The sequence below is a fragment of the Perissodus microlepis genome, chromosome 6 (genome assembly GCF_051167445.1).
Source record: "Perissodus microlepis isolate ML-2025 ecotype Zambia chromosome 6, ASM5116744v1, whole genome shotgun sequence".
Lineage (NCBI taxonomy): Eukaryota > Metazoa > Chordata > Actinopteri > Cichliformes > Cichlidae > Perissodus > Perissodus microlepis.
The window spans coordinates 15,475,565-15,493,188 of record NC_140466.1 but is presented as its reverse complement, the minus strand read 5'-3'; the positions used below and the strand labels follow the sequence as shown (position 1 = coordinate 15,493,188).

Below are 17,624 nucleotides of genomic sequence, written 5' to 3'. Positions count from 1 at the left end.
CTGTTTATCAATTAGTTTACAGTAATTTAGCTGCTAGCCTTAAAGAAACACTTACTTTATGCTCCATCTCTTATTAAAAGCTGTTTTAATAGTATTATTATTTTAAGTGAACATTTCAATCTAAAAGTTTGATTCTTCCATACACAATACACAAGGATATGCTAAAGGCTTAAGAAAGTGTACCAGAAAATCTTCTGTTTTGACAGTTTTGCAGTACAGAGAAACTTTAATAGGCTACCAAAAGTAGATATATAGTGCTGTGTGAAAGTCCTGACCCATCCCAAGGACCCAGACTTTCTTTTTTGTGGTCTTGAGTAATATTGTTCTCCAGACTTTTTGAAGTTTTTCTTTGGACACTGGCTGCTTTTTCACTCATGTTCAGTCAGCTGCTTGTACCTGACAAATTAGCAAAGAAACCATTTTAAATTGTATCTTTAGGCACTTCATTACTAGCAGCGTTTAAGAAAAACACACCATTTGTTCCCATTTCTCTAGTTGGGTTTGTGAAAAATGCCAAAGTTACAGAAGACATAAAATAGTCTCCAAAAGTTGATTCTGTTCATCTGGATGTAGCGTTTTGTGGGAGAAACGTTTCGTCACTCATCCAAGTGACTTCTTCAGCCTCAGCTGACTGCAGGTTTCCTCAATCTTATAAACAGTACATTTGCATTATGACTGAAACCAGCCCACTGAAGGAACAATGGGGTGCGAGGTCAGTTTCTTGATTATGATTATGCAAATTCTCATGACCATTGATCAACAACCACTGATCAAAGAACACTGATCAATGGCCATGAGAACCATTCACAGAGAGTTGGGGAATGGCTGCAATCACAGCATTGTAAGATGGCGAAAGATGTACCCTTAGACCCCCTCCTCGATTCAGAGATGGTCTTTCCCTTTTCATGTAAAAGTGGGGGAACCTGCAGTCAGCTGAGACTGAAGAAGTCACTTGGATGAGCGACGAAACGTTTCTCCCACTGAAAACACTACGTCCAGATGAACAGAATCAACTTTTGGAGATTTACTTACCTGGATGATTGAGAATGCATCAAGATGACATAAAATAGTATTTTTGCACCAACAAGGTGATTACCAAAGAGCTAGTGGGCAGAAGCATGACATATTTCAGAATAGTGTTCAGTGTGTTCTTAGAAAACTGGACATGTGGAGAACAAAAGAAGAAGTTCCAGGTCTAAAAAAAAAAGCTATCTATAGCAGATGAACTGTATCTGAAAGTCATGTTCTTAAGAAATAGGAGAAATATCAAGCAATGAACTGACACAGGATGTGAGAGATACACCTGGCCTTCAGTTGATCAATCTACCTTTTATTGAAGCTTCATCAGAAATGGTTTCAGTGGAAGGGTGGCTGTAAACAAGCCATTCTTAAGGAAGAGAAACAGGGGAAAAAGGCCGCGGTTTGCCAAATTATGCAGCCTGGACTGGAAATCAGTAGTGAAATGGAGTCTTATGGAGTGTGGAATCCACCTTAATGCACACAAGTGCAAAATAGCCGAAAGCATCTCAATAAACACCCGATGTCCTGAAAGGAAAACTAAATCACCCCCTGCAGTATAAGGTAGAAGTCTATTTCATAGTCTGTGTGTAAGAAAAGAAATAACTCAATCTTCTTACCATAAATCTTATTCTGTCTATGTATTACGTAGGTATGGCCGCTTGACTTAAAAAAGAAAAACAAACCATAACCGCCACTCTTTTAATATCTCAGACTTGCACGTGCTGCTTTTTCCTTTCCTCCAGATAGCGCCTTTTGACAGAAATTCAAAGCTAGAGGAAAAAGTAAGCTCTCTCACTCCACTCCAGTTTCCCAGTACTAAAAAAATATCGCAGAGCTCACACCTGTCTTAATTCAAACCCGCAGATTAATGCCGCACTTCTTGGTCAAGTGCATGGGGGATAGTTTTATTTTTATTTTTTACATGACTTTTTTTTTTTTAAGTGTTGCGCGAGCTCATCTCGGCTTTACGCACTCAGCTGACCCGAGGAGGGGCGTGGCCGACAGCTAGCAGCCGATGGTGTTGTAACAGTCAAGTTTGTGTGGTTATCTGGCTGTTCGTGTGAGCTCTCTGCTGGCTGTGTGACAGTATGCACGGTAGAGTACAGTAAGAAAGAAGAACAGCGTTTTCGGCACCCTGGGCATCTGACGGTTTGTAGGGCTCTCTCTAACCGTGTGGAGTTTGCGTTGAAGCTGAGCTGACGGGGGCTGAAATGCGAACGTAGCTGTTAGCAAGCGAGCCAGGCCGCGGAGAAGTGGCTGGCTGTATCCTTCATCCAGACAGACAGGAGCATAAATGTTGCACACAGACCGGTCTGCCGACGTGGTTGACGACGCCGGGGAAGATGCGCAAAGACGTGAGGATATTATTAGTGGGAGAGCGTAAGTAAGGCTTTAGATAAAGCTGTGTTTGCAGTGTGTTGACTGCAGAGTCAGCCTTTTAGTGCACACTTTGAATTGCACTGCTGCTGCCAGACAGCTGGACATGTGATGCTGAGCAGTGTCTTCATCACGATGAGCTCTGTATTTGTTTCAGGCCACTCGTTCTGCAACTGCTTTGTGCTTTAGAGGTCTGTATGTGTTATTGGAGCTTATCTTGGCCATGCTATCCCCCACTGTAGCTTTTTAGAGCAGTTAGGCGGATAATTTCTTTTCTATTATTCACCTAACCTCAGTTGACCACTTTGATGGTGCACACTCTTGATGGTATTGCAATCTGATTGGCCTAATTTCACATGTACACTACAGTATACATGTGAATTCACTGCACTTTGCATCTATCTGTCTATCTATCTATCCATCTATCCATCTATCATCTCTTCTGTGTTAAAACCTCCTTGAAAGTTGGGTTCTGTCAGGTAACATCACAGCCTTTCAAGCATCTCAATTATTGGAATGTGATGGGCTTTGTTTTACACGTTGGGGTTATGTCTGTGCAGAAAAAAGTACTTTGTCTCCACACGTTTTCTCAGTTTCAGGCTAAATACAGTACTTAACAGTTTGGTATATACTCTTTGTACTCCTGCGTATTCCATTTTTTATTGCAAGAACTGTTTATTGTTATTTTATCTGATATCTGACTGGTGGTCATCTTTGAGTTTCAGAAGAGGTGCATCCAGTGATTGGTAAATTTCTCTTTGCACAAGAAATGACAGGCTTCCAAAGTTGCTCCCATAAAGTGGGACATCTGGTGTCCTCAGAAATGAAGGCTAAAATTGATGGTTCACGCATCTAACCTGTATTTTCTTAAACATCTACAGAAACGTGTCTCAGTAATAATAATATATGATGCTTATGAGTAATGAGGGTTTGCTAAACACACTAAATATGTCACTTAACTGTCTCCTTCTCTCCATCTGCAGCCAAGGTGGGGAAGACCTCTCTCATCATGTCACTGGTCAGCGAGGAGTTCCCAGATGTGGTATGAATGCATTCCTGTTTTGCCAGAAACTTTGCAATCACTTAATAACTTAATGTTACTGTACCCATCTGGGATTAAACGTGCCCACTATTCACCTTATTTTGCATTGATTTGACTGTGCTATTTACGCCCTGTAGCCAGCTCTAAACATCTCTGTGTCCCAGGTTCCCTATCGAGCTGAAGAAATTACCATACCGGCTGATGTTACACCGGAGAGAGTTCCCACACACATTGTGGATTACTCTGGTATTTGAAGGAACATTACTTTGTGTGTGTGCGTGTGTGTTTTATAAATAAAGAATTGGAGCATCCTTGTTTTACTTAAGCAAGCTCATCTTCCCTCCACAGAGGCAGAGCAGACAGATGAGCAGTTATTTCAGGAGATTTCCAAGGTGAGTCTGTGGATTTTGCTTTGCTCAGTGAAAAGTTTTCGGGTTCATGTAAAAGCTTAATACTTATGTGTTTATCTGTCCTGTAGGCAAATGTGATTTGCATTGTCTACGCTGTCAACAACAAGAAGTCTATAGAGAAGGTGAGCTCCTCTGCTGCCAGAATTTCCATATTTAGTTTGTATATCAGCTGAACTGTATAATATGTAAGACTCTGGTGTGACAGCATGATACTAAAGAATTGGGTATCATGTCTCTGTGAACTGAGGAAATCTTTTATCGTATCTACTTGTGTTTTCATAGGTGACGAGCCACTGGATCCCCCTCATTACAGAGAACACAGACAAGGACAGCAGGTACGTACAGAAATATTCTGGGCTTTTGTTTTCCACCAAATATAAGAAGAGAGTGGGATCAGATTCTCAGTTTGTGCAGTTGTGTGTGACAGGACAGGCAGCTGCAAAATATTAGGTCCTGTAGCAGGAAGCCAGACCTGGTAATTTTCAAGTAGTGGTTAATGTAATGACCTACACTCCCGGGATGATTAATGGGTTTTTTTCCCCTTACAGTGTCTTCACTCTAAGCAAAAAGCAGCAGTAGAAGTGTCACGTTTCACACAAGCAGGTTCACCAAAAAAAGAACTGATATGTATACTCACTGGTCACTTTATTAGGTACACATTGCTAGTACTGGGTTGGAGCCAGTCAGAACTACCATAGCTCTCCCTGGTGTAGACATTCCTCAGCGATTCGCAACTTGTCATTATGGCGTCACACAGTTGCTGCAAATCCATCATGTGACTCCTCCCTTTCACCACATTCCAAGGGTGCTCTATTAGACTGAGATCTAGTGACTGTGAAGCTTATTTGAGTGCAGTGAACTCAGTGTCAAGTGTTCAAGAAATCAGTTTGAGACAATTTGAACTTTGTGACTAGAAGCAGCCAACAGAAGATGTGGTCATAAAGGGATGGACATGGAAAAATACCCAGGTGGCTGAAGTGTTTAATCGATGCTCAGTTGGTACTAAGGGGCCTAAAAGTTTGCCAGCAAAATTACCCTCACACCTTTACATCACCACCAGCGTCTTTGGTCAGCAGTTGCTGTTGTTTAAGTGCTTTATACTGTTGCCTTTCTGCTGATGTTTGAAACACTGGTAATTCTACTCTGACCTCTTGCATCAACAAGGCCTTTTCATCCAAAGATCTGCCAGTTTTCTCTGTAAACCCTAGAGATGGTTGTGTGGGGAAAATGCCACAAACTAGATTCACATTTTCCAAAATGCTTAGGCCAGCCCGTCTGTCAGAGTCACTCAAATCACGTTTCTTCTCCATTCTGGTGCTCAGTTCAGCAAGTTAGCATGAACATGTTAGCATGAACATGTCAGCATGAACATGTCTGCATGAACATGTCCAAATGCATGGTGTTCCTGTCGTGTGATTGGCTGATTAGACATTTGTGTTAAAAATAATTTGAACAGGTATACCTAATAAAGTGGCTAGTTGGTGTATATCAAGCAGTTATTGTCTGTTAATCACTTTGCTTTGTGGTGTTGACATTTTCAGGGTTCCCCTGATCCTGGTGGGGAACAAATCTGATTTGGTGGAGCACAGCAGCATGGAGACCATACTTCCCATTATGAACCAGTACAGTGAGATAGAGACTTGCGTTGAGGTAAGACAGTCACCACTCTGCTTATTGCTGCCACCATTTCTCAACAATAAAACACAGAATGGCAGATTGCAAGAACAATCATCTGCTTAGATTCAAGTATTTAAATAGTTTGCTTCAGACAGTGGACATCAGTACATTCTTCTATTTTGTGCTGAACATAAAGAGGAAGAATCACAGAGTTAATAACAATTAATTACAATGACCTTTGTGCAGAAACTTCCATCTTTACAGGAACAAAGAAGAACGGCATTTTTTTCTCTTAATAATGACATCCACACTTTTTTAGCCATTGTTGCTTTTAAGGGATCTTAACAGACATGTCATTAAACAATTAAAGTCTTGCGGATGTTAATATAGAAACAGAGTTGCTGCAGTGTGATTGGCTAACTTGATATTTAAGTATAAACTAGGGAGGTTAACAGCCTAAAGATAATCTTTGCCACTTACAGTATATTGACTATTGTTGTCTTGCTTGTAAACACTGACCTAATTTGGCCTGTTGCATTTGTGTGAGTGATGCCTTTTGGTTCCCTTTTTTAATTCTTCCTGAAAATAGTGGTATTTCTGCATAAGTATTTAAATCTAGGAAGTCAAACAACTGTAAAGGGTCACGAGTTTAAGCCATAACCTGTTTAGAACTTTGAATTCAGCACGAATTCAACTCCTCGATATGAAAAACCAAAAAACCCTCATCAGTTTCTACCAAGTTTGCTTTCTGTTGAAGTTAGTTCAGCACTACCTCCTGACACCTGTGGGGTTTTTTTCAGACTGTTAATTGGACCGGGTGCGCCGCTCAGACAGATCACGTGTGTTAATACCCTGTCTGGCAACTACTTAGTCACCAAAATACACACACACACACACACACACACAGGTAGGTAAACAGGGATGATATGGGCTCAAAATGTGGTCATAAATATTTTGTACTTGTAAATCGGTTTTGTACTTGTAAAAAAGATTTGTATGTGTAAAAAAGATTTGTGCGTGTGTAAAAAAGATTTGTGTGTGGACTTAGCCAAAAAAAAACCTGCAAGTTACAAGTACGAATTTTGACCCTATTTTTCTTCCTTTAAGCTGATTGGTCAATGTCATGTCAATCACAAATTAAACAATCCAATCAGAGAACAGATGGGTTTGGCTGTCGTAGGGGCACTTTTTTGAACTGCAGGTCCTTGAAGGGTAATCTCTATATAAATATCCGATAGCAGTTAGGTCCCCTTACTTTCAGCAGCTGTTGAAAGGATAAAGTTGTGGTATATCAGTGGTTAGAAATACCATTATTACTTTAGGATTAGTTTAACACAAAGTCAGGGCTGACCCGGGACCATTGCTGTGAGTCACAGTGCGCAGCATAAAAGTCCTTTCACATCGGACGCAGGATGTGCTGCTAATGCTAATTGCTAACTAAAAGCAAAGGATCCAGAATTTGTTGCTGGCTGCTGGGCTCTGTGGGTTTTTGCAGCAGCTCTACCTGTACTAGATGCACCTGCTCCTTGTCGTTTTTATCTCTGACTTTATGTCCTCTGCAAGAGTTTCTGGGTTTTTTTTTGCTAGTTCTTCAAATGTTCAATAAAAACATGTATGCTAATTCATAACGAAGAAAGCTTTGTAATGAAGACTGTCATTTCCAAAACACTGCCCCCCCTGCGGTCTGCAGCGCTGTTGAAAAGGCTGTGGAAGTCCCTGTATTAAACACGTAGTCCTGTGACACAAAAATCACCAAACTCGGACGACCACAGACTGTTTTCCTTCGTGGTGATGAAGGAAAACGCTGGGTTGGCATGTAAAAGGGCATTTATTCCCTTCAAAGACCTGCAGTTCAAAAAAAAGCGCCCCTCCGACAGCCAAACCCATCTGTTCTCTGATTGGATTGTTACATTTGTGATTGACAAGACATTGACCAATCAGATGAAAGGAAGAAAAATAGGGTCAAAATTCGTACTTGTAACTTGCAGGGTTTTTTTTTGGCTAAGTCCACACACAAATCTTTTTTACGCACGCACAAATCTTTTTTACGCACGCACAAATCTTTTTTACGCACGCACAAATCTTTTTTACGCACGCACAAATCTTTTTTACACACACACAAATTTTTTTTACAAGTACAAAACCGATTTACAAGTACAAAATATTTATGACCACATTTTGAGCCCATAGGATGACCCTTTGCTGACTGGACTGTTTGCTCACAGTGCCACATATAATACTTATGAGATCAAGAAGCCTCACACTGCGTATTAATGGGGCTTTCAAATGAACCACTTCGATACCAGAACTGCATTACAGCACTGAACAGAGTGTCTGTGTGTGTGTGCACATTTTCTTCTTCCTTGTTTATAGTGTTCAGCAAAGAACCTGAAGAACATCTCAGAGCTTTTCTACTATGCTCAAAAGGCAGTTCTCCACCCCACTGGTCCCCTCTACTGTCCAGAGAAAAAAGATGTAAGGATAAATGTACACTACATGACTCTTGAGCTGTTTAGTGTTCTGAGTTTGTTTCGCATTACGGGCTGGATTTGAACTCTTAGCAGAACCTGCTTTTGTTTAAAGAACGTTTGATGTGTGTCCATGATTTTTCAGATGAAGCCACTTTGTGTAAAAGCTCTCACTCGAATCTTCAAAGTGTCAGACCTAGATAACGATGGTAATCTCAACGACAACGAGCTCAACTTTTTTCAGGTAAACTGGTTAAAATAGAATATGCAGGCGGTCTTTATTGTTCCCTCCTTTCGGTGGGAGACGGTGAGCTAATTCAGATAACAACATTTGCCTGTCTGCCCATAGCGGACGTGCTTCAACACCCCGTTGGAGCCTCAGGCGTTAGAGGATGTAAAAAATGTGGTGAGGAAGAATTTAATTGATGGCGTGTGTGACAACGGCCTCACTCTTAAAGGTAGGAGTGATGGGACGTATTTCTGATGCTTATGTATATACAAGCTCGCCTCACAGTGGGATTCCTGAGATTTATTTATTTTTCCTCTCCAGGATTTTTGTTTCTCCACACGCTGTTCATTCAGCGAGGACGCCATGAAACAACCTGGACAGTACTCAGGCGATTCGGATATGATGATGACCTGGAGTTAAACCAGGACTATCTCTTCCCTCCGTGAGTTTTACTTTGACATCTAAGCAACTAAAATCTGCTCCTGCTCTTGCACCTCATTATATTTCCATTCGGCTGTTGGTTTGTGGCACTCTGTTGAATCATTTCCTTCCTTATTTGCTTGTTTGATACATTTTTTAAATATGCTTGCATTTATTTTATGTGTTAAATATGAATAAATGTTATTTCTCCCTCTCTAGGTTGAAAATTCCCCCAGACTGCACTACTGAGCTCAACCATAATGCCTACCTCTTCCTCCAGAGCGTCTTTGACAAACACGATAAGGTACAGTCCTGTATATCTGGTTCTGTATTTATGTTGGCCTTCACCCTGATGAGACACAAACAAGAAGTTGCTGATTGACATTTAGGAAGGCACTTTCCCACAGTCAAGTGTGACCACCTGCTGAGGTGTGATGTAACTCCTTGCAGCTGAGGAGGGATTGGCAGGGAGAATTAGCCATGAGGTTAGAAGAGTCAAAGAGTGAAAGTGACAGCTTGTGTCAAGATCTGCTTTCTCTTATAGTGATTAGTGTCCCGCTGTGAATGTGTGCCTTCAGTCTGTCATGTTTGTTTTCTCAGGTAGAAATGACAGGCAGCCAGCTCAGTCAATTCTTTTTCTGAAATCTATCAAACGAGAGCAGTTTGTTCAGTGTACATTCACCCACAAAATCCCACAGGAAATTATTCCTGCCACGAGCACCCTGTTCGTTATTTAGGTGTAGCTGTACACAGTAACTGATCCTTGTGTCTGTTAGGACCGTGACTGTGCCTTGTCACCAGAGGAGCTGAAGGACTTGTTTGATGTTTTTCCCTACATGCCCTGGGGGCCAGATGTCAATAACACAGTTTGCACTAATGACCAAGGCTGGATCACCTACCAGGGGTATCTCTCACAGTGGACGTAAGTAGGCATTAAACTGGTGTCCATGTTTATATGTTTCTGCTTGTTGATTGCTCCGATTGACTGATCAGCCACAACAGTAAAACCACTGACACTTGTACAGCATTTACAAGGACACAGTGTAAACCAAACATATCCCTAAAGTAATGTTCCTCCCCGGTGGCAGTGGTCTCCCACTTCCAGTGCTTTTCACCACACTCTAAAAAGCACTGACAGGAGAGAGCATAACAAAGAGTCCAAAGTTTTCATGTGGCATCCGAATTGAGTAAGCTATCTGCAGGATCTGTCCGGGAAAGCCCAATTAATGGAGGTCCCACCCCACAGCACTTACAACCCTACAGCCAAATTCTGATACAGGAAAGTCCTGTGTCCTTGCCCTGATGGGTCAGGACAATTCAGGGACACAACGAAGAACTATTAAAATAATAAACTGATGATTTTAATATTGTCGTTTAAATATAAAGTTAGTTACTTTACAGTTAGTTACAATATTAGTTACATTACTATATATGAGTTCATGTGTCTTAACTTCAGCTGCCTTTTGTTCAGGTTAACAACTTATCTGGATGTCCAAAGATGTTTGGAGTATTTGGGGTATCTTGGTTACTCAATAATTGCTGAGCAGGAGTCCCAAGCTGCAGGAATTACAGGTAAACTCTACCATGTAATCCTAATTTAATCACAATAATCCTTGTTTTAAGAACCGTTAAATGGTGTAGTTGACTCTGTTGGACTGTGCACAGCAGCTGTCTGAACTGATCCTCTGGTACTTGTGTTTGTATGTGGTTTCCTTCCTGCAGTGACCAGGGATAAGAAGATTGACCTGCAGAAGAAGCAGACCCAGCGCAGCGTCTTCCGCTGTAATGTTTTTGGAGACATTGGCAGTGGCAAGAGTGGCTTCCTACAAGCCTTTCTGGGTAGAAACCTCATGGTAAGCAGAACTAAGCACCAGCTCAGCCATCCACTACACCAGCATTGCAATAGCTATAGAATGAGCAGTGCACATAGGCATGCAGTAACATATTGAAGAGGTATTCAGAAAGGTGTTTTGCATGTTTAAGTGGTGTGTATTATGTGAGAGGCTTAGATTGGGCTGCCTGAACTGGATTTCAGGCTTTGCCATAAACATGTTTTTCTTTAACCTGACTGACGTGTTTACTCTGAGACACAGCAAGTATCAAAAAAAAGGGCTTATGTCAATATATATTTTTTTGCATTGCTGCATGTATTGAAAATGTCGTTCATATCATGTTTTAATTAACGCCAGATCCTCTTCTGTCTTCTCAGCGCCAGAAGACCATTAAAGAGGAGCACAGATCCTACTATGCCATCAATACAACCTATGTTTACGGCCAGGAGAAATACCTTCTTGTGAGTATCAAACACACTGCTTTAATCATTAATGAAAACACACGAAGGCACATATATCTTCTATCCTTGCAGTGTGGACACTGTCTTCCAGGCAGATTTTTTTTAAACATAAAGTTACTCTAATTATTTCTCAGATTGGGCACTTTAATGTAGCTCCTATACTTTTATTACACATTATGTATGTGCTGACCTTCAGTAACGGTACAAATACATTTTGTACTGTGCATGTACCGCTGTGAAGTTGTCAACTGTGATCCATGAAGGCCAGCCCAGCTTGAGGTTGGCTGTTCTTAGCTCGCTCTATGTAAGCTTCTTATCATGCTCGCCTAATGCTTTTGTCAAGCCAGCATTTGTACTTGCTTAACAAAGGCATTAGCACTGCTGTGCCTATTTTGACAAAGTGCAAGCACAGTGCATGTGCTGTAGGGATACAGAGGAACAGTTGTTGTAAAGTTGTAGGCAAAATATCGAATACCATAGCATACTGGCTTCTTTTAGATGGCAACATTTAGCAGATGAACCTCAATAGTTGAAATGGTATTGATTTGCACATTGACTGCACTGTTTGTTTTGACACTGGTTAAAGGACCTTTAAAAGGTTCACCCTCCAGGGTGGATTCCACTCCCTCTGTCCTGGCATCCATAGTGAAGCACAACAACCCTGTTTGTCTTGGCACTTATAGACAGCTGGAGAACAAATAATTAATGAGTGTGATTCACTCTGTTGTCCTTGGATGGTTGTGTGCTTCTCATCACTGTGGGTTGGTTTTTAAACTGGTTAGATACTTACTGTACAGTAGTTAACTAAAAGTAAGTATCTATCTATCTGACTTTGACCATTTTCCCTCTGTAATGTCATGTGCTTGTGCACTTCTGGGTTGCACTGGTTCTGCTTACAGCACAGCTGCTATTTTTAGGTCGCTCCCTGTACAAATTCCTCTTGTGTGTCTGCAATTTCATCATGGACATCAAACCTGCACTGAGACAAGACATCAATGTCTGTGTCAAACAGAAACAACAAAGGTCTATGGGGCCCTCTGGTGATCTGGTCATCAGATCTGGAGCACAATGAATGCTCATTTTATTCGTTTGGTTTTTTTTTAACACGGACTTGGTTGCACTCATGAACTTGGCTAGCAGGGTAAGACAGGGACACACAAAGTTGCTGGTCTAAGGGAAACCAGCACTTTGTGTGTCCCTCACCAATGCACTGAAAACACATTTTCTTGTACACTTCTCACTGTTTACGGATTTGTGTCCCTGCGACTTTTACCCTAAAATGAAATTCATTCCAAGAGTCGCTGTTTCCAAACACTAGATGAACTCCAACGCACCTCCTAGACACACAAATTTTTAGGAAGCAATTGAAAAATGCCAGCAGCACTGCCGAATGAGATCACATTAAACTGAGTCAAATTAGCACAAACTCAGCATCTAACATAAAGTCCACACACATTCTACAAGCTGTTTAAGCAACTGTGACCACTAGGGATGTGCCACCTTGAAGTCAAATTAAAGGAACTAAGGTTCAAACTCAGCTGTGTTCCTCTAGCTTAGTGGATTTTAATTAAGAGATTTAGAAAAGAGAGTATTTCCACTTTAACCACTTAATTTTAACCACCTTACCTCTCCAGCTTCACGAAGTGTTTCCTGACTTCGACTACCTGTCTGACGCTGATCTGGCCTGTGACATCGTCTGCCTAGTCTATGACGTCAGCAACCCTTACTCCTTTGAGTACTGCGCCAAGGTTTTCAAGGTAAAACAGTTTTTAGTGTTCACACTGTACCAAAACACAGATGTTTGTCCACTTAAAACAAAAGACCACCACAACCATAATCATTCATTAACGAGTCTTTCTCCTTCAGCAATACTTCATGGACAGCAAGACGCCATGTATGATGATTGCAGCAAAGTCAGACCTGCCAGAGGTCAAGCAGATGTATGGCTGCAGTCCTCTGGAGTTCTGTCGGAGGCACAAGATGCCCCCGCCTCAGTCTTTCACTTGTAACGCAGCCTCAGCACCGAACAGAGACATCTACACCAAACTTACCACCATGGCTATGTATCCGTAAGTATGCAGAAATTTGAAACATCAACCTGACTGTAAATGTAATACTTTGTTACGAGTCACATTTTCACATTAGATTCCCGAAAGGGTAAAAAGGTAACTAAGAACATAGTGAATTGTATTTAATTCAGAGAAATCCAATTATTTATTAGTGCTAACTGAAGTTAATCCCACTTAGCTGTCTTGTCTGTTATTGGAGGGCATTGTCTGAGTTTTAATTGAAGTGCAGCTTTAGTTTCGCAGCTCTGAGATGAGCTTAGCCGACAAATTAGAATGAGAAGATTTGTGGAAAATATGTTTTTGTTCATGATATCCTGTTTTTATTTTTTCTATTTATATACTGTTAACCCTTTAACTATTATATAAGGATATGATGAGTATAAATCATCATCCAGAAGAGGAAGATTTATATGCATTTGTTAACTGCAGCTGTAATCTTTTTTTTCTTGTTTCCTGCAAATGATTGCATAAATCCTATATTATTTATGTTTGGTAATTTTTATTAAAGCTGTTGGTGCTGGATGAGGTTTTTAACACAATTTAGAGCATTCTTTATATCTCCCTCGGGTCTGGAAATGCGGACCGACAATATAGTCCTCTAAATCCTTCGCTCTGGCTCCAAACATAAGTTTTAGAGGATGTTGTGGTCTGAGGTGATGAAGTAGCTGAGTCACAGTTCTCGTTTGCTGCTGTAAAAGGAGGCAACTTGCAAAGTTTTAATTGTGTTTCCTGTAGTCCTTGAGGATTTTCTGCCCTTTAAGACCCAACTGTAGAAATAAATCTGATGAATCATAGAATACTTTTTTTTTTCCCCTCACATGGTTAAGATTAGTCTGAGCACAGTTGACAGTTTAAATACATAGCTGTACTCTGTGTAATTTTCCCAGGTCCCCTCTGGGGAGGCTCCTGCTGTCTGCAAGTGTCAGTATTTGTCATCATGCGCCTCACTCGACACGCATTAATGCACTTCACTGGCCTCTGGACATGTTGCTTTTAGTCTGATGCCACTGTGTTTTCCACTGTGGATACACGGGCCTCCTGCTGAGCTGTAATAGTGATCTCTCCCTGAGCATCACACTCATGCCAACAGTCAGGCTTCACTTTACTGTCAACGTAAATCACCTCGCTGCACGTTGTGCTATTATATGATTGCACAGAGACTTTAATCTTGAGGAGGTCAACTTTATTGTCTGAGATTCAAGTGTTTAAGCTGGAGGTGCCTCCATAGCGAATGCCTTTTCTAGTGACGGTTTCAGGTAGATTTGAGATTTGTTTTTTTGCTTTTATCAGTGTTTCTGTTTTCTCAGGTTTCTTAAAAATTCTTTAATTTCCTTGAATTTTCTTTTCTTTGTTTTTGTAGAAATAATATTTAAAAGATCAGCATATTAGGTAACATTTTCTTTTTCTCTCAAAAGGAGAAACATTTAGCCTTTTATCAAGCTGCTTCTCTTGTGATCTGAACTACACTGGAGCCTTTTAATGGTGGCGGCCGCTTTCAGCTTTTAACTTTGTTTTTGTTTGTCGTATGTGTCCTGTTTGTCTGTATGTTTGTTGGCGTGTGTGCGTGTACGTACCCTGTGTCTCTCCTCAGCCACGCCCGGCTGCGCTGCATGTGCACTTGTAACCGGTGCACATTCTGCTTGTGTCAGAACTTCCTCAACTCTGAGCTGCTGCAGACGGTCAGGGCCAAACTCTACGCTGTCGTACTCCGAAGGTCTCTTACAAACTTCTCTCTTATCTTTGTTGACGTGTTGGCGTTTATCATTTTTATGTTTTTCACGTTTTCATTCTTAAGCTGCTTTTTTTTTTTTTTTTCTGTGGCATCATCATTTGTAACACAGCAGCAGACCCGGCTGGTTGCACCAAAGGGACCAGTTCTTTCCCGTTAATTCTTAATCGCCAAATTCGAGGATGGTGAACCTTAACTCATCCATGCAAAAACCTCATATCCTCATTCCTATACAAATGTACAGAAAATATTCGATTTGCTCAATATTAGTAACTTTCCTTTGGAGCAACATGAGCCTTGAGTGTTGCTGTAGATCTGTTTAAATGCTTCTCACGGCATATATGATGCTTGCTTCTGTCTAATCTGGTTTTGTTGAAGTTCCGGCCTTTCATACTTTATTTCCTATACTGCATTTATATTTCTATTCTGTAATGAACTGTTTTTTCAGAGGCCATTAAGTTTACTCCCTTTCCCTCTACAGTCCTTTTTAGTTGTCATCATTTTGCTCATGCTTTTTTTTTTTTTTTCATCTCAATCTTGATATTGCTTTCTTTTTTATAAAAACTTCATCATCATCATTTTTTTCCCAGTGTTTGACTTCAATCTCATTGTCATTCTGTTGGTATCAGCTTTGCATATGTCACTGTGCCTCAGCCGTCTCATCTAACAGAGTTGTCACAACTCATTTCTGGTCTCGCTGTCTCATGCATCCGTAACTATAAACCTCTAAGTCCCTCATCTGTTTGACTGGCTTTTGCTTCAGCATCTCAATATGTCACAGCTCTCTGCTTGTTCTGTCATCTGCTCATCAATATTTTCTTAATGTTCATTTCTATGCGATCCTTCTTTACAACTAATGTCACTGCTTATTTGATCTGTTTGTCACTTTTATTGGAAAGTTGAGAGCTAATTGGGGAAGAGAAATAGTTTAATTTTTGTTTCGATGTTAAAGAGGATGAGATGTTTGTGAGTCACTTCTGTCCTAGTAATGAATTATCTGTGATCCTGTTCACACTTAGTTTTAAAATGCATCATCTTGGGTGATTAGTCACAAGTTGACGGCGTTAAATCCAGATGTAATAAACCAACAACAACACACGAGTCACTCAAACAACCTGCCCGGGTTGTCTGGGAGAAACTTAGCCGCATGTCTTTTGTAGTGTAGTTTCCTACTTAAATCAGTTTAACTCAGTGGTTTTTCCCATGCTCATCCACCACAGGCGTACCGGTCATATAGTCAGTAACACGATGTGAGTTAAATCGGACACCATGAATACACATGATGGCGACAAATGTAACTACATCTTAGCTGTTTTAACCCAGTCGCACAAAAATGACTTTTAAAGCCAAGTGAAAACAGGGTTATATGATACAGAAAATCTGTTTTGTTTTTTTTGTTTTTTTTAACTCTACATATGTCTCTACACTCTGCGTCCCTCTATTTAACAGACACGTTAGCCAAGCGGACCTGAAGAGCTCGACCTTCTGGCTGAGAGCGAGCGTTGGAGCCACGGTGTTTGCAGTGCTGGGATTCGCCATGTACAGAGTGCTGCTCAAAACGCGGTGATCCTTCAGCATTCAGTCCAGCCCTCACTACCCGGGGTACATAAAAGCTAATTTGACCAGTCGAAAGTTTTGATTTTCTTGTTTTCATTGAATTAACTTTATGGAAAATCACTCATAATTCTGTTGTTTAATAAGCCCCGTTTAAAAATAAGAGAGTTATGTGCAAATAAGCAAACATTTAGGTTTTTTTGCGTTTTCATTTCTGTTTCTCTTTGGGGACGATACAAAGAAATATTTAATTTTCTACCAAATGCTAATTTGCTCAATCTGTCCTGTGCAAATAAAGATAATATATTTATATGAAAAGAAACAAGGTTGAGCTGCTGGTTAGTCATACTGAGTTACGTAAAAAGCTATTTTTTTTGGTTGCTTGCTGATATGATGAACAATTTAGTGTCACTTTCAGTACGATAAGGCTTGTGATGTGTACCATATGCAAGTAATTCTTTAGAAGAAGATGTAAATACTGTATATAGCGTAGACTGTGTGTACGTTTCATTTATTTGTGTCTAAAAGGCCACTTTTGAGTTACATTTCAGCACTGACTGCAGAGCTATTAACAGCACAATCTTTCATCATTATCACCTGGCAGAAATTAGGATTTCCTTTAATGGCCAAATGCCTGGATGCACATTATTTTTTTTTTTTTAATTTTATTTTTTAAATGTTTGCTTTATTTTTTTTTGTTGCTACCTGAGCGGATCAAGATTATATCAGTGGAAGTGAATGTGTGAAACGAAAGGTCTGCTGCGCTCTCTCATGTCTTCCTATGTTGGTCACTTTACATTTTATCTGTATGTATGCAAGTGCTTGTCATAAAGTTTGCATGCTTCAAACTTTTTGATGACAGTTCAGTGTTTTAAGAATTATTGTAGCCCAACATCTTCACAGCTTCTCCTCATTGCTTGTAAAGTCCCCAAAATCGAGGACTCGCCGATCTCTCCTGGTTACAAAAGGTGTAATAATTTTCTCTAGATGCTCATTTTCAACCAAATGCAGCTACTTGCTTCACTGCTTGGTTTCTGTATTCATTCATCCCTGCCTTTCCAAGAGTTTACATTGAATAAATATATCTGAACAATGTGGTGTACTGGAGTTATTTTATTGTGTTTCAGGTCAAAGATTTTCTTTTTTTGAAAGTTATCTCCAGAAGACTCCGTTATTTATTCACAACTAATTAAATTATTGAAAAACAGTAACTTTATTCATGCTTTTATATTCAGGATGTTTACTACACTATTAACTTTCCTCTTGTCCTCTTCTGGTCCTGTCTTTCTCCAGATTATATTCGGTATGCAACAATTTGGAAATAAGGTTTACCTTACCACAAGAGGGCAGCGTTGCTTAAAAAAGAGTCTCCATCAGTGGCTTGGCTAAAACCAGA

The 17,624-nt window shown here is 40.4% G+C and overlaps 1 protein-coding gene across 2 annotated transcripts; it reads left to right on the top strand.

The window, feature by feature from the left end:
* Nucleotides 1-1,998: 1,998 nt before the first annotated feature.
* Nucleotides 1,999-17,321, top strand: rhot1b (ras homolog family member T1). Of its 2 annotated transcripts, none has more exons than XM_084931005.1 (20): nt 1,999-2,375; nt 3,381-3,439; nt 3,604-3,685; nt 3,788-3,831; nt 3,918-3,971; nt 4,132-4,184; nt 5,391-5,499; nt 7,840-7,941; nt 8,080-8,178; nt 8,284-8,392; nt 8,485-8,605; nt 8,803-8,887; nt 9,360-9,505; nt 10,055-10,155; nt 10,306-10,436; nt 10,793-10,876; nt 12,511-12,633; nt 12,743-12,945; nt 14,537-14,659; nt 16,124-17,321. In XM_084931005.1, the coding sequence occupies exons 1-20, from the start codon at nt 2,315-2,317 to the stop codon at nt 16,239-16,241; spliced, it is 2,007 nt and encodes a 668-aa protein (XP_084787131.1). In that variant the 5' UTR covers nt 1,999-2,314; the 3' UTR covers nt 16,242-17,321. The 2 variants fall into 2 exon arrangements, with proteins under 2 accessions (XP_084787131.1, XP_084787130.1); XM_084931004.1 differs by having other exon boundaries at nt 2,000-2,400.
* The last annotated feature ends 303 nt before the right edge of the window (nt 17,322-17,624 follow it).